Source organism: Diorhabda carinulata, chromosome 1, assembly GCF_026250575.1.
Source record: "Diorhabda carinulata isolate Delta chromosome 1, icDioCari1.1, whole genome shotgun sequence".
NCBI classification, from domain to species: domain Eukaryota; kingdom Metazoa; phylum Arthropoda; class Insecta; order Coleoptera; family Chrysomelidae; genus Diorhabda; species Diorhabda carinulata.
The window spans coordinates 19328939-19355441 of NC_079460.1; the positions used below are offsets into that span (position 1 = coordinate 19328939).

At 32.5% G+C, this 26503-nt stretch overlaps 1 protein-coding gene across 1 annotated transcript in view; it reads right to left on the reverse strand.

The window, feature by feature from the left end:
• The window catches only part of LOC130897164 (phosphatidylinositol 3-kinase regulatory subunit gamma), a 255827-nt gene that overhangs the window by 83523 nt on the left and 145801 nt on the right, over window positions 1–26503 (reverse strand). The window contains exon 6 of the mRNA XM_057805858.1: window positions 21054–21157. Coding sequence (XP_057661841.1) covers window positions 21054–21157 — 104 coding nt within the window. The remainder of the gene's footprint in view (window positions 1–21053; window positions 21158–26503) is intronic.

The window sequence follows — 26503 nt, forward strand, 5'->3', positions numbered from 1 at the left end:
TTGATTTCCAAACATTTTCATATATTTTTATTCTGTTGTGAGTTTTTCATAGTAATAATAACCCTTTTATGTAAAAACCATCCTTTTTTATATTTCGAAACAACTAACTAATACAACAGTGTAGTTACATTAAATTTTAAAAACCAGATACCTGGGAGATAAGAAAATCTATTTGTCAAGGTAACCTGATATACTTTTAGATAAGATTTGCAAACACTCTGTAAAGATTAGATCAAAAAAAATTCATCTGAGTAAGTTTTTTTTATCAAAGTAATAACGGTTTTGCGAGAATACAGATACTCAAAATCCAAGACACCAATCAAAAAATCGGAACATTTTCATGGAAATTATATAATTATCATTTCCATACTTAGGACATATTAATCATCAGAATATTGAATCTAAGAAATTCAGTTGATTCCTAAGAATGACTATCGATTACTTATAATTTATTTACCTTGATAAAAATAAACACTACTTGAGGAATAGTCTGTATATTATGATAATATAAGAGAAACGGATATTTAAAGAATAGGCCAGATATATATTAAAAACATTTATTTATACTAGGTTGTTCACAAATTAAACGTGTAGGAGTAGTACCAGAAAATAATGAATTCAATTAGAAATTCCGAAATAAACTGCTGCCTCAATATACTCAGATACACTAGAAGATAAGATTTGTGAAAATATTATTTACTCAAAAAAACAAAATAATGTGTTTGGCGATCCCGAACCTAGATTCACTGCTGTACTTGTTGCACCTCGGTCCAAGCAACATCGTGGAATCTGTGCATAACTTTTAATGCACAGATATTCGATGGAACTTTAACCTGGCAACTGAAGTGATCACGGCACAAAATTAAAGTCAGTTCTCGAAGACGTTACATAGTTCGACGTACATTGTCGTGCTCAAACAGGGAAGTATTTTGAAGCACATAATGAACACACTATATCAACGTTGGAAATACGAGGATGGTCCCAGAAGTACTTGGCCCACTAAAGGAAACACAAAAATCTTGGATTACGTTGAAAAATAAATATATTTATTTTTCAACGTAATCTCTTTTTACTTCCATACGCTTTTCCTAGTAATGTTCAATAAGTTCCATACCCTTTTTACAATAAAAATCGTCAAGCTCCTCAAAATAGTCAAAAACTGCCAACATTACCTCTTCATTGTTGGAAAATCTTCTACCACCGAACAATTTTTTCTAGTCGGGAAACAGAAAATAATCCGAGGAGGCTAATTCTGGCGTATAGGCTGCATGAGGTAACAATTTAAATTTTAATTCATTAATTTTGGCAATTGGAATAACGGATGTGTAAGCTGGTGCATTATTTTGAAGAAACAACACTTTCTTCATAGCCAAATTCGGCTGTTTTTGCTTGATATCTTCGCTCAAACGATGCTATAAGTTCGCATAATAATGGTCGTTAAAAGTTTTTCCCTTCTAAACATCGTCAATGAAAATTACTTCACGCGCATCCCAAAACCGACGCCATGACCTTGCCTGCAATTGAAACGGTCTTTGGAGTCGGTTCACTCTTTCAATCCATTGTTTTGATTATCCTTTTGTTACAAGTATAAAGTTATGGACCCACGTTTCATCCATGGTTATGATGCAGCTGGAAAATTCGGTTTTATTTCTGTGAAACATTGCCAAACACTCAATGGAAATATCTTCACGACTCAGTTTTCGTTCCATTGTGACCAAACGCGGTACCCATCTTGCAAACAGCTTTCTCGTTTACAAATTCGCTGAAAACGTTCACTATTGGTGGCTGTCAAAAAATAAACTAAACAACGTGGCGTCTTCAAAATTAAAACATATGCTGTATAGATTGGTATCGTGGTATTTCTAAGCAACTACCGCCATCTCTAGGTCAGGCCAAGTACTTCTGGGACCATTGTATTGTAAAGAATATACTGCCGTAGAGAAAAATTTTAATGGTAGCCGATCACGGTACGTGTTATGCTGACGATATCCTATTAAACCAATTCACCGCTTTATCTAAGAGGGCGTCCACAAGTTCTTTTTCATCAAGACCACCCACGTTCACAGATTAAATTTGTTCTAGAAGACTGTCTCTAACTACTTGATAATGCGCTGTATGGAAATTCCGTTCCAACAATATCAAATTCAAGTAATGGACAAAAGGTTTTACGCTACAACAATAAATTGAACTTGTTTATAAGTAGTTCCAGAAGAGCAAAAATGTTTTTAATACATTTCGGAATATATGAATTCGTGCATGTCGTCACTTATTTTATATCGTGTGAATGATCCAGTGACACAATGTATAGAAACAAAAATGGCGATTTTCTTTTTTTACCAGTATTCCGCAGCAATTATTCGGTTTGTTCTGTTTGTAACAGATTATATATTTTCATAGTTTATTCAATGGACTTAATTTCTACAATAATTCATTTTGATATTATTTTCTATTTATTTCTGCACTTTCATGACGACGGCTAGGAGCTGAGAAGGTTACTGAATGGCAGAGATCGCGGGCGGCAGAATTCTATGACGAAGTCCAAAAAGTTCTTCACTTTCTGTAAAGCCCTCGTACATCTAAATTGACTTTGCATTATGATGATTAGAATATAGTGAATATGTGAAATAAGACAACCTTGTATGGACGTTGACAGTATAATTCACACGTGTACCAAGGAACTGAAATTTGATTCCTACTCATTTGCAATTGCAATTTTTTAAAACATTTACATACATGAAGTTAACATGAACATTTACCAATTTCCTTCAAAGAATAATCTTTGCTCGACAATAAATTTATTCCTTTTCGGAATATTTATACGAGATGTGTAAAATCTATCACATTAACGTACTGGTTCATTGTATGTTCAAATGCAAATTAAAATAAAACATACGGATGTGTTGTTATGTATGTAATTCTGTCTACTTAGTCATACAAGCAACTAGCTAAAATCGATTAACATTTCTAGTCAGAATCTTTTCGATTCGAAAGAAAAAACGAAATTACGAAAAATTAACAGAAAAATCGAAAATTTGCGAACAATTAAAACAAACAGCCGTAGATCAAAAATCTGATAATATTTCAATAAAACGAAAATACGATATGTCGTTGAGAGTAGTGAATAGAGAATTACAATATGATCATAAAAGATTGGAGAAATTCGAGGATTTAGAAAAAACTAGTAACAGCAGTTCGAATTCTTCATCAAACAATAATCATACGATCGATCAACAAACTCTCATGAAACATATAGTGAAGTTACAAAAAATCGGCGCTAAGAAATCGGAAAAAATCGATTTTGGCTATTGAATTGCAAAAGAAGTCAAAGTTGCTTCAAGATTATGTTCTGAGAGAACAAAAGTCTTCGGATTAAAGGGACAGTACTAAATTTAAATCGCTTTATCGCACTTATAACAAGTAATTGAAATATCTAGGTACATAATATAATAAAATTAGCGAATGAAAGATAATGAGAACTGTAAAAGGCCCAAACATAACACAAGAATGAGAAAAAAGAGCAAAAAAAAACAAAGAAATAGAGGGAGAACTGGGGAAGGAGAATATAGTGAGATACATAAAGGAACAAAGGCTCAACTGAGCCGGGCATATAATGAGAGGAAAACCAATTAAAATGATCAAAAGAATAACGCAATAGATCCCATTGTGACCAAAGAGAAAGGGCAGGCCGAGAAAAACTTGGAGAAACGAAATTGAGGAGGACATAAGAGCACTTAATATAGAAAACTGGAGAGGAAAATGCCGGAACCGAAAAGAATGGAAACTAATAACAAAAGCAGCCAAAACAAACGACAAACTATAAAAAAAATAAAGATTAGAAAACAAGGGGTAATCCACCTAAAAAAAGAAAAGGATTTAAAACGCCAAAAGCGATAGCCATAATCTACATGTGATTAAAAGGCTTGATGATGATGGTGATGAGGTATATAATATACAGGGTGTTCCAGGACTCGATGCAAAAAATCCGGGAGTGAGTAATGAGTAACTCAGAAACGAGGAATCGTATGAGAAAATTGTTTGTATGGCACAACATTATTTACACGTCATCTACTCACTTCCGAATTTTTGCATCAAGTTCCGGAGCAACCTGTACCTGTATTTTTCAAGATAAATAACTAAAGAATATGCTATATAATAATTACTATCAATTTTTTAAACTTCCTATTTTTCTCAATTCTCTTTTCCGCCCCAGCTTCTCTTCTCTGTTCCACAATCCTTATATTTTCCTATTTAAGCAACGTTATGTGCAAACCAACTTTTGATGGACAGTATATGAATAAATAATAATTTGATTCCATTCGATTTGACAAAGATTGAAGAACTTATGACATTGCTGTGTGTTTAGCTGTAATTCGTGGCTGAAGAAAATAGTATCGCATAGTATTTAAAAGTTTATTAGGAAACAAAACAAAAAAACAGGAAAATCGCTGATAGAAGAGAGCCCTGCATTTTAGAAATGAAGGTACATTAACAATTTTTTGGTAAAGTTATTTTGGGGTAGTAATTTACAATGGAAGAGAGCTTGTTCAACATACAAATTTAACCGTAAGGGCGCCGGTATCTACGTAGAAGCTCACTAATAGATTTATACTAATAGGTAGGAATTTGACTAACTCAAATCAAAAATTTCAACGAATACAATAATCGAGTGCATTTCTTAAACAGTACGGGATTGGTGGAATGGATAAAATCCTGTTGTAGCTTCTATTTACGAATTTCATTCAGTTTAATCACATTTTCACAAAGACAAAGAACGTGTGTTAAATTTTGTACAATAGACTTTCAATATGAACGAATTCCTAGACAAAATTATGGCTTAGATCTTCTATACAAATTACCAATTCGAGGAATGTGTTTTAGTCTACACAAGAAATTTAGTTTCTAAAACTGGAAAAGTTTTCCAAATTTTTTTATGTGATGAATTCTTTTTATGTGGGGTGCTATTGCATCAACTTAAATAATAATTGTGTTTTAATTAAAATATTGTATTCTCAAAATCGACTATTATACAATGTCACATACTTTTTCAAGGCTACTTGATACGGAGTAAAACGCAGCAGTCAGTTAATTGTTTTTGCAAAAAACTAAGTAGTTAAAACTTATCCACGAGAAAACTAAAGTAGTGAAAATTTGATTTGGCGCTTATGACTTTAGTTATAAATTAATTTTACAGACAGATAAACTGAGATGTTAACGGATATACTTCGTATGTTTTATATATATATATAAAAAAATATATCACGAACCTGGGGCGTATAATTCTCTTTGTTATCGCGAAATGAAAATAAAAATGAAATTATTATATCCCTAATTCTTTCAAAAGATAACCGCAAACCAAATTCCGGTGAGGTTTAACTTTTGGGAGTACTTCATATTTGCTACAGGTTTATTACATTTTAAATTCAAATTTCCATTAACGGCGATACAAAGCCTGAAAAATATACAGTTTCGTAGACTGATGGAATTTATTCTAACTATATTATATTCATATTCGTGGGCGTGTTGGCCAAGGAGAAAAAAAAAGCTAACGTGTATAAATCATGTAAAATGGAAAGAAAAGAATCTTTTTTAATATGAAAAAAAATCAACCTCCGGTTGCTGAATTTTGAACATGAATATTTATTATAACAATTCAACCAATAATTTGTTTTGGTACGATGTTAAATTTTCTGGAGACAGTTAAGAATTAATTAGACTCATAATTTACGTTCTATAAAAAAATGCAAATAAAAAAATATTCAGGAAGTAGAACAAACTTTACTTTACGAGCTAAAATTGTCAAGTTCCTCTACCAGAAGAATGAAAACAATACCAATCCCATCTATTTCCAAAAAATGATTTACCAGAGAATTTCTTTCCACTTCACTATTTTATCCAGGGTGTTTTAAAAATAGAAGATCCCGTTTTTAGGACAGAGAAGAAAATTGAAAAATACGCCATCCGTATTCGAGATAAAGGGTGTTGAAGATACACATTTTTTACGATTTTGCCGTGACTACTGACAACACTGTATTGAAATTTTATACGAACATGTTTTGGAAGATGATACATCCAATAAAATTCAATAAGGTGTTCGAAATGTTCTTCCACAAATCTATCCTTTTTTCTAAATAATCCATTAATTTCCTAAACGGTTGGGAGTCAGCTATGAATCCTATCTCTCAATTCTTGAGGTGAATTTACCTGTGAAGCTTGTTCTTTAAGATACAAGTGTAACCCAAGGGATTAAAATCGCATGACCGAGGAGGTCAATGAATCGGAGCTTCTGCTCCTCTACCAATTCATCGATTTGAAAAATGGTTACTCAACCAATTACGACACCTTCTATGGCCTACCAAAATTTATTTTTTCAGTCCTCACATTCCTAGTTTCTCTACAACGTCGTTCAATGGCTCAAAATGTATTTTTACTTGGTAAGTTTCTTCGAGGAAACTTTCCTGCATAACGCGTAACAGCTGTACTAGAGTTTTCTAAACACTCGTCTAAGGCTAATAACATGTCAGTTTATTCAAAATTTAAGTACATTTTGATTAACAATATTTGATTTAACAAATAACAGTTTCAGAAATGTAATTATTATTGACTCAACGTCATAACTATCAATGAATGACAGTTTTCTATACCAAACTCAAAGAAAATGCCATTGCTGTTTAAAACTCAAAGTTAACTCAACAGTTTGAGTCCCAGAACCGCAATGCATGATCATCAAATTGATGTTTGTTTCACACCAATAGCTCAGTGCCCATACTTATTCAACTTTGAAAAACAAAATCCTATGCTGATTGGACTGGATTTTTGCAAAACGTTACAAGAAACGAAAGCTCTCAGACCCGATTTTTTTAATGTATCCGTTTTATCGATGGGGTCTCATTTAGGTAATAAAAAAATTTTAATTCACATAATGCTTACTAAGTAATAATACGAGGCATATTTTTTAAGTACTGTTTTGCGATTCCGCCGCCGCAACCACAAGATCGGCGTTCCGCACATGCGCTTTGGTTACCTGTCTACGCACTGACGCCATTACAGTCTGATTCTTCATTGTGTACGTTATGAAGTTCGGGCTGTTATACGATTTCTACAAGTACCTCAATATTTACGGAAATTATGTAGAAAAGTAGATTAAGGTACAGGCTTTCATGTAAAAATAAAATTATTGCGATATCTTTGCACTTTTTTTTCAATTCCAAAACGGTACTTACTTAAAACATATGCCTCGTATTTAAAATCAAAAGCAAAAAATTTTTCACTGACCAAAAATATTTTTCTGTTTTCTAGCTATCCTAGAGACGGGATCACTTTTTTTTTAAACAACCTGTAGTTTAGAAATAAAAATCTTCTATTTCTGTGTGTTCCATAAGTAAATATTGGATTACTTTGTTATCGATAAATATGTGTTTAATTGCATGGTACCCAATCGAGAATCAAAACGGTGAAAAGCTTGCTCAAACTATTTTTTCCACTTACATTAATTCTGTATGTTATAATATAAATATTTTTGGTAGTAGAATTTACCACGAACATGATTATATATTTTGTGATTTGAATCCTAAAGGGTTTAGATAAATAATGTATTTGTGATGTTTACGTGTAATAGGCACGTAGTAAAAATTAAATACTGAACTTACATAATTCCATGAAATAATATATTGTTAATCTACATATCTCATATAGCAGGTTGGTTTCTTTGCATTTAATTTCCATTTTTTGTTTAATATAAATAATATAATAATACATAAAATAAAACTAATATCAATTCTTTAATCTTCTTTTTGAAAGTCTGGAAACAAATTCCTTCACTGGCCACTTGACATTTGTATTTATATTGGTAAAAAATCAAAACAAGTTCATGTAAGATTGTAAGCACATACATTACAAGTCGTATTAATTTGCACGTTGCGGACAGGACGGCGGCCGGCGCGGTAACAGCAAGTCTCGTCGCGTTGTACTGAATATGGAAGATGCAAGTTTTTACAAGTAACAGTCGCTGAGCTTAAGTTTAAAATATTAACCGCCTATATTGATAGGAGAAATCAAGCAATCAACATTTTACTTTTTCACTAACGAAACCAAATTAATTCAATCATGGACCTCTGCTTATGATTGTGCACCCCCATTTTTTGTCACGCCAAACGTAGACCCCCGTCGAATATCCCGTGGTCTACCCTGACCAGTTTGGAACTAACAAGGGTCTAATAACTCACTATTTGCCTAGAACTTCCAATTTCATCTAGCCTAATAGGCATATTTTTGTACAATTGATAATTGATCTTATTTAAGTAAGGATTTACAGTCAGAAATGGATGGTCTAAATGCGTTAGGGTACTAGCATAGAAATTATTGTAATCAAACACTGTAAATTACGGTATGGTGGTTGTAGTGATTCGCCATTTATTTTGTTTGAGAAAACTAAAAATACTTTATTTAATCGAATGTGATTTATATGTAACAAAACAATACGATTATGTATCAAAGAAACAATGTCCCTTCATATGCGTGTGTGTTTTCTACGCATTCTTCCCTCCTGCCATCTCTGGAGTATCTTCAGAGATTCTCGAATAGCATTGACATAATAAGTCCCCTACTATTAGGCAATCAGGATTTGCATTTAAATAAACTACGAGTGCGAATCACTAAGTACGGATAAACACTAATCCCTTATTGTTAAATCTTTTCTTGAGCTCCAATTATTTTGGAAAAAATCGGGTTGTATCAAATCTTTCAATTGGCTTAGCATTTTCCGAAAAGTGTACTTTATATCATGTTACTTCCCTCCTCTCCAGGTTACGTCGAATATCATTATTTTTGCCATAAATAGAAGAATTATTTATTTCCACAAACGGGGCCAGATCAGGGTTATATGGTGGGCGTTCAATCTCTGTTAAGCCACATATTCGTTTGCAGTAGCCTTGGAAAGCGAAACATTGTGCTTTTTGCTATAATTTTTTGACGCAACTGCCTTAGTAAGTCAGCGTCATAAAAGTTAATCAAAAGAATACCCTCGCAACCCCAAAAATATTGTAGCCTCTTCATGGAATCTCTTTTGTTTAAAAGACCATAGATCGTTCTCCCGTTACAATTAATTATATACCCTCTTGGTCTTCGGGGCGAAGCTCTCAAAATCGCTCACAATATTCTACTTGACACTGCTTTTACACTACACCAATTTTTGTCATATTATACGCTAATATATGTTTCTTAGAACATTTGTTTGGGAAATGTCGGTCTGCGCTGAAATTTCTTCCGCTGGTTTAATGTTTTTTGGAGTAAACACCGTCCCAGGGCCTCCCGCACTTGGCTCATCATAATGATTCTCGTCCCCAGCGAAACAACTTACACCAATCTTTAATTATTGAAAGTTACAAGTCACGATACAAGGCTTCCATTCTGTTTTTGATTTTTGTTGGTGTTAATCTTTGTTTTAATCAAAAATTTTATAACACAGCAAAATTCAATTTGAGACATCTTTCAAAACAACTTGACTAAGTGGTTGTTCGAGATTTACTATAACAAAATGAAAGCATAAAGATTTTTCCTAATGCAGTGTACTGTAGTACTATATGAGCCCTAGAACTCATGGACCGCACTACGTATACGCCTTTCTTATAAAAGCAGTTGAAATGTGTTTTCTTTTATCCTGAATCGTTTTGGTTCAGCTTTTTTGCCTCCAACGCTTCATTTTTTTGATATGTCTCACAGATTATCAACTGAATTTTTGATATGACATTTTTATGAAAATAATTTGACGTTGACGTAGTGCATATTTATCATTTATTGGTAAAAATAGGTAAATAATTATCATTATAAATGGGGAAGTGTCATTAGTTCCTAGTATAGTGTATTAGTAGGATAAATATTGTTGATAAAGTTTCTGATGAAACAAACAATAAACTAACTTTAATTTGTTCTCCAAAAATTAAATGTGTTTTAAATTAAGTCTTGGGTTCATAAACACGTAGACTGTCTTGTATTTTTTAAGTGCTGTCAGTATAAATATTTCTGATACATAATAATTCATAACATATTTAGAACAAGAAACAGGTGCTTTAGTTATTCATTAAACTGAGGAACGTTTCAGAACTTTAATATATCTTCAAATTATCAGTAATGTTGTTAGTTCATTGCAATTACAGGTTATTTTAGACGTCCCCAGTCCAACTATTTCCTCTCTAAAATAGTTGAATTGAAATCAAATCTATTGATAATAATATTTTATTAATAATATATTACTTTTTTTGTTTGTAGCCTTATGATCCAATCTTATTTTTATTAATGTTTTTGTTGCACTTCATCGTTGAATTTCAATATGTGTGCAAAACGTTGTTTGCTTATCTATGAGTACTAACATGTCAGTGTTTTCATTTTCTCAACTATTTGTTTAACCAAAGAGTGATGTTACGAGGGTTGGTCACAAATTTTAAGATAGACAAATAAACACAAATATTTACTCTCGATATGGCTTTATTGTTTTTCAAAGTATTCTCCATTAAGATCAATACACTTTTTCATGCGTTTGAACCAATTCTTGATGCATTTTTTCCATGTCGATTGGGGTGCATCCAAAACATGTTAATGTTAATTTGAATGCATTGACCGCTTCCTCAAGTGTAGAAAAACGTTAACCACGCAATTTATTTTTGATCTGCGGTAAAAAGAATGATCCAATAATTCGATGATTCTTCTTCTGCGATTGTTTTCCCTAATTTTTTTACTTCGTGCAAACAAATGCTGTTGTACCATTTAGAATTGACCGTTCTACGTTGCTTTAACTCTAATAGAACGGTGGCCACATGTCCAGCGATTCCGAAGTGCCATTTGCAAATTGCTTCGTGCGCGAACAACTTTTGTTGGATTTGGCTCCTCTTAAAAGATCCATACAGTCGATAGTTGTTTAGTTTCGGTTTCGTATGCAAAGGTCCATGATTCGTTATTGGTCACGTCTTTTAAAGCACGACGATTCTTTGCACTAGTCTACACGAACTTTTTTGAAAGATTGTTAAATTAAGTGGTATCCAACACGAACTAATCTTTTTGACAGCCAAATTTTTATGCAATTTTGAATATATGCGAGGAGAACTAATGCCCAAGTATGCCTGAATGTCACGGTATGTCACATAACGATATCAGTTTACGGACAGCTGATTTTGGACAACCTTCACGAAATTCATCTTGTAGCGAAATTCCACCACGAGTGAATTAGAAAACAATAGTTCTTAAAGAAATGTATGAGAAGCGTGTGGATTAGACGAGTGAATCCGTTAAAGGACGTCATCTACAGAATCAAATACACCAAGTAGTAATGATCAGGGCATCTAGTGAGAAGTACTGACAATAGGTGGACCATAAGTATAACACAATGGTAGACAAGAGGCGCCATAAGAATGAACCGGCACTCAAATGTAAGATGGCATTATCATATTAGAAAGGAAAGAACTTTTATGAAATTTTTCAACAACGCAACACATGAAAGAGATATTTGTATATAAAGATACCACAAGATTTATAGGGATAGTCCTTTGGTAAGAAGAAATTATTAATGTATGGAAAGTTTGATTTTCTAAAAAATAAACAGAACAACTATCGCCTTGCTTCATTACTTTCTTCTAAAGTGAGACTAATTTAGACTTAGTAAGATTAAATTCTGAAATTCTATGTAAATGTTTATAATTAGGCTTCGAATTCCAAGTAACATTTTGGGATTTGCTTTAATTAAATTTTAAGCAACTAAAATTCCTGCACCATGAACTTTTGTATCTTCCTTTTTATAATAAATGTTTACTGTTGTAAGAAATCTCTTGAACAAACGCCAAGTAGTACTTTTGTTCATTGCAGTATTTGTATACTATGTAAGTGCAGACACAGTGCGGCTGAGACTGAGGGGGCAGGCATGAAACTCCTGGAAAGGCATCGAAGAGAAGCGATTATTTGCCGATCAGTATTCTCATTCGAGACAGAGTGTGGAGACGACCAGGGGAGCGATTTGCTTAATGTACCATTCGTAAATTTGAAAGGAGATCATTTATGGTTTGGAGTGGAATTAATTTCCACGCCCGAGCTGAACTGATTTTCATAAATAATGCAGCTCTGACTGCTCGGAAGTACATCGAAGTTCTCCTAGAGCCTGTGAATTATTGGTGAGCAATTCATTTTAAAGCAGTATAATACTCGTCCACATGCCGCCAGAATTGTTACGGAATACTTGGAGCAAGTTGGAATCACAATTGCGGACTGGCCTACACGATCTCCCGATATGAATATCATAGAGCATTTGTGGGATAATTTAGGGAGGCGTGTTAGACGTTGTCATCCTCCTCCTAGTGATTTAAATTAGCTCCAAATTGCTCTTCGAGAAGAATGGGATGCTACGCCGTTGGAGTACGTCCAGAATTTAATTTCTTCGATGCCTGACAGGGTTAGAGCCCTTCTCCGCAGCAGAGGGAGTAATAACCGCAGTTAGAATTACATAAATTGTTTAGAAAACCTAATAAAAATGAAGAAAAACTTTTTTTAAAAAATGTGTTAATTTATCATTTTTTCTTTATTTTGTATTTTTTTGTAAATAATCAACAAAAATTATACACTTTTGGAAAATTTCGTTTGAATAACCTATAAATTAACCAATTCTTACCATAAATATCCGTTTTTTTGCTTTGCTTATTTATTGGTGGAATAATTCATTTAGACTAAAATTAAGTTGAAGATTTGACAACCAATACAATGAAAACAAAATCGTTGCCAAATATGCAAATACAATTATGAAGTTATACAAGGGCGTCGCCAACGGGTGGCAGTTACCCACCCCTAGAGATCAAATGTAGCTAGCCGCAAAGTGACATAAGACCGTGACTTCCTTACCTATTAATAAATTCCGCATCACTTGACAAATTAAGGTTAAATGTTTATTGTAGAAAGTATTGAACATTGATATCCGTTTTTAAAATCGCCGTCATTTTCATCACGACTATATCAGATTTGCAAAAACGCAACGCCATTAAACAGTGTAAAAATATATGTGTGTGCATTGCATTTCTTTCTATGACAGCCGTTCACCAGCATTCACGTTAGTTTTGTATAATTTGTGCCCAATCTGTCCCAAATGATTTTACTTTTAATTAAAAAGCACCGTGAAAATCCGGAAAAAGTGTTTTGCTGAAGAAAACACGCCATCATTCCTATATCTAAGTTTTATGATTTAATGAAATCGAATTTGGAAGCAATTGTGGCACGATAGGCTTAATTTAACAAATCTAACAGTTATTGAAGTCCTAAAAGAAACAAATTCCTTCTTTCCCGAAATGGAAAAAGCATTAAAAATTTTGATCGCTTTACCATGCTCGACCTGTACAGTAGAGCGATCCTTCAGCAGCCTGAGAAGACTAAAAGAAGCACCATGGCAGAAGATCGCCTCTAGCCATGTTGAGTGTACACAGAGCTAAACAGAAACTCAAATTATTTTAATGATAAAGTGATTGAAAGTTTTACAAAAAATCCCCTCAGGTTATGTTGGAATTAAATATTATTTTTGTTAAAATAAATAATTATTACTATGTTCAAAAGTTTGATTTAGTTATTGTGCTGTTGAAGGCTTGAGAAAATTTATATATTGATATTAGAACCGTTCTTATTACAATTGTCATCGAGGCAAAGGCTTCCAAAATGCAGCGCTTCATGCTCTCGACTGTACCAGGCGTCCTTATTTTTTATCCTCCATAATATTATACATAATAGTCATAAGCTGGCGATGCCCTTGAAGTTATATTCGATCAATTAATAATCTTACAATGAAAAAGCGTCCAAATAGAATGAATTCTACCTGACGTGTTGAGCATCAAGCTTCCAGTATCTGGTTTTTAAATGTTGTAATTAATTCCTACCTCCTACGTAAAATATTGATAAATCAAGCGTGTTATCAATTCCTTCAATTTAACTCGAAACATTATTGGAATATACTTAAAATATGACAACTCGTTTCCATATTATCCATATATTCCATATATTTACATTAAATTAATATATATATATATATATATATATATATATATACGTATTAAAACGAGAAATTTATTATTCAACTCGAAATTATTGCAATGAAAGGAAATATTAATTTAAACTGCATATTCAATAATAAAAGTGTTTTTATTAGGTTTTGATCATTCCTAGAGTACCAGTAAATGAAATGAATTTATAATAAAATATTTCCATTGGATTGAAAGTTTAATACGCAAAAAATTTGTTATCTCGGAGGATAACTAGTATTGGCAGTCGATAAAGGGGAAAGAAGTCAAATATTCAATGTTTTTATTGTCAAAATATTACTTAATTCAAATAACTAAATGAGGGCGTGTTTGGAATAAAAGTTGGACATTGGCCAATACCAACTTTACCAATTTTAAAAGCAACCCCCCGTATATTATTTATTCTTGGGATTCTTTATAAAATTCTAGACATAAATGATGTACATTGTTCTATACCAATCTTCAAGTGTTTCCAGATTTTCTATAAAACTCAACATTAAAAAAAGAAAATTATTTTATTTCAAAAATTCACTACATTACACTAAATACCTAAGAAGTAATATTGTTTATTTCTTAATAAGGGTTTGGGACAGGAAGATGGAGTTTACGAAAAATATAGTATAACTGAGAGAATGAAGGTTAGAAAGATATCATTAGTGAAGAGAAATTTCGTGAAATAATTGACCATTACATTAAAAATATTCTTGAATAGAAAATTTTCAACAAAAAAAACTCATTTCCTGATCTCCATTATTAAAAAAAAATTGGATCTAACGGTGAAAACAGGCCAGTCAATTACGTGATGCGGACGTTAATCATATAAATAAATGACCAAAAAATAATTTTTTTTCAATGCAATGATTGTTTTCTTCCACTAAAAAAACTAGATTTTTCATGTTCATTAAAATATTATAATAAATGAAATATATCAAATTTTGTAACTTAATATAATCAATTGGGAAGATAAAAAGACTCCGCGAAACAAACAATTACTTGGCCAATTATTTTAACATTATTTGTTGCGAGGTCGCAGATAAATTTCTTTAATTAAGGAACATTTTTAAGTAAGAACCAATTGAGCATCGTCTCTCCCGATTTTGTCAAGTGATGTCACATATAAGTCTATTACTCTTTCCCAGTCACCTCCAAGAAGTAAGGCCCGCACACAAGTTACAAAAATTTTGAATTTGTTTAGAGGATGTTCTAGATTTGTTATGCTGTGTTCCAGAACCGCATAGGGCTGAAAATGGAACTTTTATAACAAAAATGAGAAAAAAAACTGCACCGCATTTTCAAGATATCGCAATTTTGATGTTTGTTCTGAGTTGTTCTAGGACTGTTCTATGTTGTACCAAAATATAACGTTCACAAATTCCATAAATGACGATTATAATAGTTGCTATGAATTGTTTCAAGTTTGTTCTCAATTGCTCTGGAATTTTATTTTCGGACAAAAAATATTTTTTGAAAAGTTAATGGAAATTGATTATATTATTTAATTAATATCCCACTGACGCTTGAATTTCAACAAATCGATATTACTATATTCCGAAACATCACATTTTTAGCGGTTGTTCTACATTTTTCCAAAATATCTCATTCGAATAGAAAAAGATTTCAGCCTTATTCCGTGCTAGAACAAAGTAGAACAAACCTAGAACAACTTTGAACGACCGTGAAAAAGCAAGAACAACTCTAAAATAGCGATTTTTCGAAATTCGGGTGGTAGTGAGGTATTAGTTGAATAATATAATCAATTTTCTTAAAATTGGAACATTGGAATACTGGAACAACTGAAAACAAACTTAAAACCACTCAGAAAAACGACTAAAATCGCGATTGCTCGAAAATGTGGTGCTATCTCAAAAATTATTTTTCGCGAAATTTGCGAAAAAAAAATTTTTTTGACACTTTATTTTGTTACAATATAGAAAAAACCTAGAGCAATTGCCAAAATCGCAATACCTTGAACATTCTGTGCCAACTAAAAAATCGTTTGTTCTCAAGTTTAATTTTCAGCCCCATGCGGTTTTGGAGCACAGTAAAACAAGCAGGAATATTCAAAATTTTTCAAACTTCAAAGTGCGGTGCCAACATCTTTGGGGTTTGCTAGTATCTCACTACGACGCCATTACATTATGATCAGCTACTCGATTTTTAATGCCAAAAAATTTCGTCCTGCTGGAATTCACGGTCAGCTTCTTGAATATTATGTTAAAGGTGCAAAAATGATGGAAATGTGCATAAATGATGCAGAAAAAACAAAGTTTGATGAGGAAATCGCATACAGCCAACAGACTTTCATCTGTTTTAAAATTCTTGGTGGGAAACGCTTGGAAATGATGACAATAGAAAGAAACTGTTAGGTGCTACGTGTTGATGTTAAAAATGGAAAATTTTTCATATTTTATTCAACATTACAATTCTACCTCCATAACCAAATTTTCTCCTACTCACTACAAAACGGTTATTACTTAAAAAATAACCCAGCTTGTTAGAAAATTCACTCAAGTTTCATTTAAAACTATAATAAATTCTTTGAAATCTTTATACAATGTGTTTTTGTGCTTTAAAAATTTCATATCACGTACACCTTTTAGAAGCCGCAACCGGAAATTGATGCACTTTAGAGTATTTTCAGCATTAAGTTGAAATTATTAATAATAGAATTTCGAGAGGTGGGACTAACCTTTCTATAAGAACCTTTTTATATCTTCTAATTTATTAATTATTCATATATCATTCCCGATCGAATGAGCTTTCGTACGTATTTTTAGGAGCTTTTTCTCTATTTTTCGTCATTACATCTAGTGAACTAAACCATTTATTTACCATTAATGGTACATTTGGGGTAGGATAAAAAGAGCTTTATAGAGAAATAAAATTGTTCGTTTCAATCATAAAAAAGTTATTTTTATTTGAGTGAAATTGATTGTATTAGATATTAATACACTACTCACTATTGTAAATATAAATTTTATTACCATACAAAATCTCAACTATTTTATATACACCTCAATCTTTCATTTTATTTTATCACTCAAATTTCGTGTATAACCCCACAAATTTGAAGAATTAATCTTTACGTAATTAGGCACGACAAGAAAATTATGAAAGATACGAAGCTAAGTCAGTATTTCAAATTTTTAAGAAAAAAGTTGTGTTTGAACATTACTTTCATTTCTCAATTCAACTTAAAAAGCTTTTCAATAATCGCAAATAAAATAATTGGATCACCTTATTACCAATGAAAAAAATTGTTTTTCGCTGTATCCCGGTGATATTAGTTACCACTATTTTTGTACATGTTTCTTTAATATGCTTTATATGAATCTTACTTCTCTAATATGCTCATTAATTTTCTATTGGATTGATATCAGAATTCTAGGATTGACGGAGCAAGAATTGAAGCTCTTGCTCAGTAAACCTTAACTTTGGATCTGAATTTTCACAATTTATAACAAATTCTTCTTTAGTATTCAATGCTATGTTAATGTTTTTTTTCTTATATCATTCTTATGACTTCCTAATCTATATTCCAAATATTGAGATGTTTGTCCTATGCGAACAGCATCTTTTTTAATTTTTAGGTGTTTTAGACTACTAAAATCTTCCGATTAAGTATTATATGTCCTTTATGATTTATTCTAATTTTATATTTATTGAAATAAATCGATTTAATGAATATTGTATATAATTTGACAAAGATTCATTATTTATCAGGGTTCTAAAAGTCGGTTTGTATTTTGATTAAAGCCAGGCTGAAACGTCAAAAATATTTTGCATAATTTTATTATGCAGGTCGAAGAAGTAAGAAATTTGTATATTTATACGGCAACTGCTGAAAAAATAGATAAGCGGTAATCGAAAACCACTTTTTTATCCACCTATAACCATAAAACTGTATCTGAAAGAACATAAAAGACAAAGAAGGGCTTGATGATCTTGCTATACTAGAAAATCGTGAGGGTTCAGAAGGGGTGCAGCTCAAAATTTATTTCCACAGTGATAATAGTGACAGTTTTAACGGGCTTCACAACATTCTTCCTAGTCAAGGTCATTTTTCTAAAAATATCCTACACTTTGACTGAATTTTCTATTGTTTCTCGACATATTGGAGCTTTACATTTTACAGAAATTTTTATAAACGAAATATTACATATTTGATTTAATACGTTTTTTCAATATTTTCTTTTTAAAAACTTATAATTAATATAGACATCAAACATTATCATATTATTGATGCAGAAATTGATGAAGATAAAGTAGTTCCGGGAAAGTATGTTTGGGCTATACGGAGGCTAACGAAGCTGCACAAATGAAGCGTATAGTTGGCACACACGAATGCGTGCAACGAGCGCACAGATTATATAGGAGGGTGCATCGAGCGCACATTCCTAGTTAAAAAGACGGTATCTTCGATCCCTGTATTTAGCTTCAAATGTTTATTACCGTGAATAAAAGAAGAAAAATTATATGCATATCAATGCAATTATAGTCTCCAAACTTAACCTAACCATTCTTAAATTAAAAGGCTTTTTTGTGGAAAATTCAAAATACACAATTTTTTAATTATTTTGAACCTAATACCAAAAATGCATACATTCTTAGAAAAAAAAATTTTTTACCAATTTTTGTTCAATATTTTATATATTATTTGATCATTTTGGACAATCTTAGATGTTGCTGATGGTTCTTCGTTTTGTCTTAATGATTATTCGAAAGTTTGTATTTTGGCCCATCTCTAGGACTCATTTCGGCAGATCAAATTTTCTTGTGCGAACGATCTTTCGGATTCGACACAGGTAGTGTGCGCTATATGCACGAAATATTCCCTTAGTATGCCCGTGCGCTCCTCGCACCTCATCGGCGCACACACACACACATACACACATACACACACACACACACACACACACACACACACCTTCAGAACAAAAGAAAATAGTCAATATCGACTCCATTTTGGTCCTACTTTGACTTGCGTTTTTTAGTTTTGGTGATCTGGAATGATTCCACTGTAAAGTCTAATCACAATAACAAAATGGAAGAGCGGAAAACACTGACAAACGCATCGCGTCCATGAGCTTACACGTCCAGTCGGTAACTATGAACACCAAAAAGTTCCCGAAGACATATTAGTAACGGTAATGCCTTAAAGAGTTTTAAATAGATGCTTTTGGGAAAAAATTCGTAAGTTATTACTTTAACTGAGATTTTATTACCATTTAACGATATATTTGGAATAATTAAGAATGGTTCAGGAGTTATTACAGCTGTTATAAGAGGTTTCAACAAACTCATTCGAATAGAGATCATATTACTAGTATCTAATCTAACAAGAACTATAAAAATCTCGAATATACAGATTTACATCACACATGGAAGTTTTAATTAACAATGTTGCTTAATGAGAAACTGATTTTCTAAGAAAATAAATATGGAAGTCTGGGATAGGTTGGAAAACACGTTATTCCCCTGGCTACGTTCCTGATATTATGTTGTTAATATATTAATTAGTCGAAATGAATATTTCTCTATGTAAATGAAAATTTTTTAAGCCGAATCGAGAAACTTTATTCAAATATTTTAACGATGTCAGCTCTCGTATAACTGAAACATGCGAAAGTTTATTAAATCAAAATGAAAAATGAAGAGAGCTAGCTCTTAATTAGCGCCGACGTAATTGAACGCCCGAATGGGATCCGCTTGTGCTTCTAAATAAAATGTTTTGCAAAAAGAATATGACATTTATTAAAAAGTAATCCTCTTGATTCAATTGATTCCGATTTTCCATATACCTTGTTAAACGCAGCAGAGTTAGCATTAATAAAATTCCTTAAAGGCATTTGATTATGATGTTGAATAATTTTGATTATATTATTGTTCAAGTTACGACTTGACGGGAATCGTCCCAATTTGTTAATTCGTTCAAGATTATATAATACTTTTTGTACTTGAATTGAGTAGATTACAAATTAGATACCTTATGGGAAAATAGTTATGGAAAAATATGAAATACGATGTGCAGTCGTCTAATTATACTTATTCCAGAAAGTAACCACAGTTCACTGGTCTAACAAATTGTTTCAAATTTATTACAATCACAAGGCAATTATAAAGTCAAGAATAATTAAACAGAGATGTAAATATAATTATTGAGTACAAAGTTTTTTAAAGCAAATAGGAAAAAAGAAGCTGTGAAGTGGATCATCTTGAAAAAAATAAAAAATCTACTGAAAAACATTCTGATTCTGATCAAAATTCATCCAAGTACAAACTAAATTAATATTTTTGAGTTAAATTCCTTATTTTTTGGCAGATTAAATAAGTTATATTTCAAGTAATTAAAACTTATTTATTTGATCCTTTCTAGTCTCATCTCGACCGAAAATAGAATTACTGAATAAACAGGAACCTATAAATTCAAAAACACTGACAACAAAATTATATAATCTTGCATCAGCTGTTAGTAAACGACCTAGGTAGGCATGTAACTTTCGATTTTCACCCTCACAGCAAACAAAAGGTTCGAGGATCGTGGATACACAGTAAGGGATTATTCAACGACAGTTCGTCAGTCACTGATGCCGTTTATAGATATTTAGTAGATAATAAACCACAAACGTCTAACAATAATTTGATATAATAACATCCACAATATATAAACAAAGGATTTGTTTAAATCGAACTAAGATGGCGGACAAAGCTCAAAACTACCCTTATATATTTTTTAAATGTTTCGATAATGTTTATTAAGATGAAATTATATTAAAAATCGTTGCTGCCTGTACCAGTAGTTAATGTTATACTGGCATTCTTAGAATATAACACAAGGGTGACAAAGAAATATGTATGAAAACAAAGAAAATGAAATTTTTGTAGAAATGTATATACCTACAATTTTGAATAAATATTTTTATAATCTATTGATTAGGTTATTTAAAAAAAAAACAAAAAAAAACCGGTTGGATTAGTTACTACTAAAATGCACTTTGGAAAAAAAATTTAAAAACTCACCTTGTCATAATCTAAGGTAACTGGAGGAAGGGCATCATTGTCCTTCTGGCACATGTACTGAAGGTTGAACTTGAGGCAGAAGTTGTGGAAGCAAGCGTGACAATCTGAAGTACATAAAGGAACACAGTTACAACAACAAGTTAACTCACATGAGCACAAGAGATTGTGGAACGAAACAATTCGAGCGCAGCAAAATTCAGCACCAATTTCATTGGTACTATATCCCCAATAAAGTTCTCTATCACGAGATTTAGAGTTCAGTCCCATGGATGTAGTTCCCTGTTGATTGGTTTCCCCATCTGAGTACGTACCCTCAGCTGATACAACAGTCATAGAGGCCGGCCGGCCGATTCCTCGTAGCATGTAGTTTTCAGCATCAACAGATAATATATTCGAGAATTTTGTTTCTACTGATTTTTTTGGCATTATATTTCTACTATTATCGTTGTCCCCACTTTCTTCGTTTATGCTCATATTTATTTTTCATTTATTTCGGATATTAACTAACTCAGCGACACATTCACTTAGACATCTACATCCCACAACTTCACACTTCAGACTACCGGGTGGCAGAACTCGGAACTGGCCCTACTCGCACAACTAACAGGATACTGCCATGCGCAATCAACATTAAGATCACGCTGTGGATACAACCGCGCGCGCCCCGCAGTCCACACTTCGTCTACTTTTGTTCCCAAGAGGCAGATAGCCTCACGTCATTACTTTATATAAAACCGGTCTTTCGATCCAAACCTCTGTGCTCTCTCACTTAAAACTAATATACTTATATCAACGTGTACTGAATAATCAAAATTATTATTTCGTTTTTACGTCTAATCTAATAAATTTGATAATATATTTATATTACAACATTTAGTTTGAATACAAACATTTTGGCGACTGGCCTTTCAACTATATCAGTGCCATTAGCAAAAAAAAATATAAACAAATATCTTCAACGGTTTTAAATGAAATTAGTGTGAAGTATATACAGATTCATGATAAAATAATGCACAGAATTCGTAACATGTAAATGAACGTTCATGAAAAGAAATCACGTCACGTAAGAAAAAAACAGAGAGAATTAATAAAAAAACAAAAAACAAAACAAACTTGATTTTGAATTTATGAAAAAAACTACCCAGTGAGAACATTTGTTCTTATCAATTTTTTCGATTGTGTTAGTACAACCGTTTGTAAATGTCAGTCTCACAATTAGCATAATAACACATCACTCAATAAATCATGTGACTAACTAAGAAAAACACATTTTTTGCCAAAAAACGATTCTATTCGTCAATGTAATCTCCTTCAAGAGCAATATAATAATTCCAACGCGTCTTGTAACTACTCGATGCCGCGCTTGTAGAGGGATTTAACTTTTGCGTCATAAAAAGCTTCAGTTTCAGCAATTATATCTTCATTTGAGCTGAATTCCTTACTGGCGAGTATTTTTTTGAGATCAGCGAATAGCCAGTAGTCACTGTGGGCCAGATCTGGACTGTAGGATGAGGAAGCAATTCGAAGTGTAATTCGTTCAATTTAGCCATCGACTTGTGAATCGGTTCGTTGTCTTGGTGCAACAGTGGTTTTTACTTCGACCGTTTTCCCTTGATTTTTCCATTCAAACGATCCAACAACTCTATGTGGTATTTGCTGTTGATTATCTCTCTCTTTTGAAGATAGTTGATAAACAAAATTCCATGTGCATCCCAAAATACTGAAGCCATAACCTTCTCAGCTGACTGTTGTTCCTTTGGACGTTTCAGACGTTGTTCACCGGCTGCAGTCCACTTAGATGATGATCGTTTTGATTCCAGAGTGGAGAGATAGATCCATGTTTCATCCATTGCCACATATGGACGCAAAAAATCCGATTTATTAAGTGTAAACATGGCCAAACAGTGCTCTGAATCATTAACACGTTTTTGTTTTTGATCGATAGTTCTGCCTTCTGATATCTTTACGGCCTCAGCTATCTCACGCAATTTCAATTTACGATTATATACATATAACCAATTTGCGGACTGTTTTCTGGAGCAACCAACTCGATTTGACGAACAGAACGTTCACCATCATCGGACCACGTTTAAATTCAACAAACAAATGGTTCTTTTCGATGAAGCATAGTCCAGATAACACTTTTGAAACTATTGCTGAGCTTTTTCAGTTTTTTTTCATCATCAAGAAGCAATGATAAATTAAAACACGAAACTGTTTTGAATTCATTCTTTTGAAAATAACAAAACCAAATTCACTCAAATGGTTGTCAGGTTGTCTGACTAATCGAAATGTCATGAAATTTCAAAAACGTCATATGGATTTGACAATTAACCGAAAGATAAGGGTAGAAATTCTAATGATGTCTAAGTCATGAAGAATCTTGAGAGACCTTCAATTTTAAAAAGGGGGAGTAAGCAGAATTTTTGAAAATTTAATGAATCTGGAAGGTTGTGCACATATAGAGTTTAATTTGTTCACGAACTCTGAGGAGATGATCCGGACACAGACGTTTAGAATTTTATGAAATCATTAATAAATCCAATTTTTCCTAATAGTGTAATATTTCCACACTTTTACAACGTGGTACAATAAATCGACACAATTATCGCTACTAGCTTGGGAAAATTCCTACTGGATTCAGACAAAACACACCCAGCGCTCCCCAAAAATTATTGTTTGGGTCAAAGGAAAATTGATTGGTTCTTATTACCCTAACATCTGAGCGATATTTGAAGCATCTTTGTATGGCAATGTTTCCGGACCTAATTGCGGATCCAAATAATAGGGAAAACTCAGATCCCATTATTTGGCTCCAGCAAGACTGTGCCTAATTTCATTACAGTTTTAATTTTAGCACGTTTCTAGGTAACCAGTCTGAACTAAGGTGGTTTGGAAAATAATATTGATGACGTCATAACTTTGATAAATTTCACGTTTTATTTTTAGACTTATGTTAAAAATAAACTTGAACATGTTTTAACACTTCTTTCAAAAACGAATATTGCACATTTTATGAATTTTATGCATTATATAGTTCACCATAAAAGCTCATAAAACTTAATTAGTTATGTTCAAATTATTTATATAACGAAATTACGATAAGGTTGATTAAATTGATTGAGGTTGATAAAATATTTTTTTCATACCGAAAATTCTTTTAGCATATTATTTTAAATGCCTCATTAACCACGATTACGACGTTAACTATGATATACAAGAGATTCCAAGTTTTTCTTTCTTCAGAGAATGTTGCGCGCTACGCAGTACTGTCAACTTAAAGTGGCTAATTATAAATCCCTGTCGCTTATTATATAAAGCCAACGAATATATAAACATTCTGTACATATTATTATCTGAAAGTGGAATACTATTGTCAAATCATATAAGTTCATTACAGACCATTTGTCGAAACGAGACTATACCACAATATTTTATGCAGATATGACATGATAATCTAAAATCTAAATAAAAAATTCTCTACACCTTTGGACTGCTTGAAGCTTGTTGATTTTCTATAAAGTCTGTACACGGCAAATGAATCAATACAATACATCATTGTGTGCAGCTATGCGAAATTCATGATTTATTCTAAAACACAAATGAATTACGCATCAGAATTCAAAATACCTTTAGAAATAAGTACGCCACATTTAATGTCAGAATAGAAAAATATAAATGTTATTAAAAGAGAAAAATATTCCTATATTCAGAATAATAGAATACATTTAAGTTATGAAATTAGTTCGCCTTAATACGTATAGGAGAGATTGAAAATTTATTGCGCTGATTTTCAACAATGTGTTTGTTTTGTGGGTATTCTAGTTATTGCAGAGAACGTAGGGTCTAAGTCCATTGGACTAATCCCTTCAGGATTAGTAAACAATTAGATAAAACTCAAATTTGTTTTATTTGTCATGAAATTGATTTACCTGTCAGACTTATTCTAAACTTTAAGACTTATTCTAAACTGTAAGTAGTTTTTCGCACATTTAAGCATCTTTAATTCGTTAACCAAAACTTTTCTCTGATTAATATACATGTTTTTTTATTTTGATCCAGAATAATGGTTCTTTCAAATGTTGACATAGCCCTTGGCCAGAGAAAGCCGGAGCTTACGGTACATTGCTGAAAAGCTTGGGGTAACGAAGTCTATCATTCACGATGCACTCCGACGTCTCCGGAAGACTGGTAGCTACGATAGGACGGCCTCCAGTAGACGACCAAAGGCAACCACGCTGTAGACTATCGATTTGTCACCCTGAGGTTCGGGAAAGACTTGAAGTGGCTCGAAATATACGTAAGTACAGACACAGTGCGGCGGAGACTGAGGGAGCATGAAATCTTATCAAGACGACCCGCGACAGGGCCCCAATACCTGGAAAGGCATCAAAGAGAAAGATGATTATTTGCCGATCTGTATTCTCATTGGACTCCGGAGCAATGGGGAACTGTTTCGTTCACAGATGGTCTATACCACTCAGACGATCGAGACAAAGTGTGGAGGCGACCAGCGGAACGATTTGCTTAATGTACCATTCGTGAATCACGGCCTTTTGAAAGGAGATTTTTATAAATAATGGGGCTCTGACTGGTCAGAGATATATCGAGGAAGTTCTCCTAGAGGTTGTGATCCCAGTTGCTCCATTAATTGGTGAGCAATTCATTTTAATGCAGGATAATGTTCGTCCACATGCCGCCAGAATTGTTACCGAATACTTGGAGCAAGTGGGAATCACATTTGTGGACTGGCCTGCACGATCTCCCGATATAAATTTGTGGGAGGCGTGTTAGAAGTCGTCATCCTCCTCCTAGGGACTTAAATGATCTTTAAATTACTCTTCGAGAAGAATGGGATGCTATGCCGGTGAAGTACGTCCAAAATTAAATTTCTTCGATGTCTGACAGGGTACCCGCTATTAGAATTACATAAATCGTTAGAAAACCTAATAAAAATAAAGAATAATGTTTTTCAAAATGTGTTAATTTATCATTTTTTCTTTATTTTGTAAATTTTTTTGTAAATAATTGCTAAAAATTATTTACATTTGGAAGATTTTCTTTAAATAACCTATAAATGAACCAATTCTTACCGTTAATTAAATATACTAATATATTTCATAAAATTAAGACCAAATTTAAGTGTTCGATTTTTTTTTCTGTTGAGTTTATAATTTGGCGTTATAAAATGAAAATCACTTATCTTTAAATATGTAAAGAGAATAGATACGTGGTTAATTTATCGAAAACAAAATAGCGAAATCAATGCGTTCCAAAAAAATTTCATTTTATTGGTGGATCACCTAATCTTGAAATTTATGGGCGAACAAAAACGAAATACTGACCCAACTGAATGATTAACCGCAATTTTTTTACTAACATTAAATATTACAGTATTGAGTTATGGTCTATTCAATTTTAATGGACATTTCGATGAGAACCATCATGTA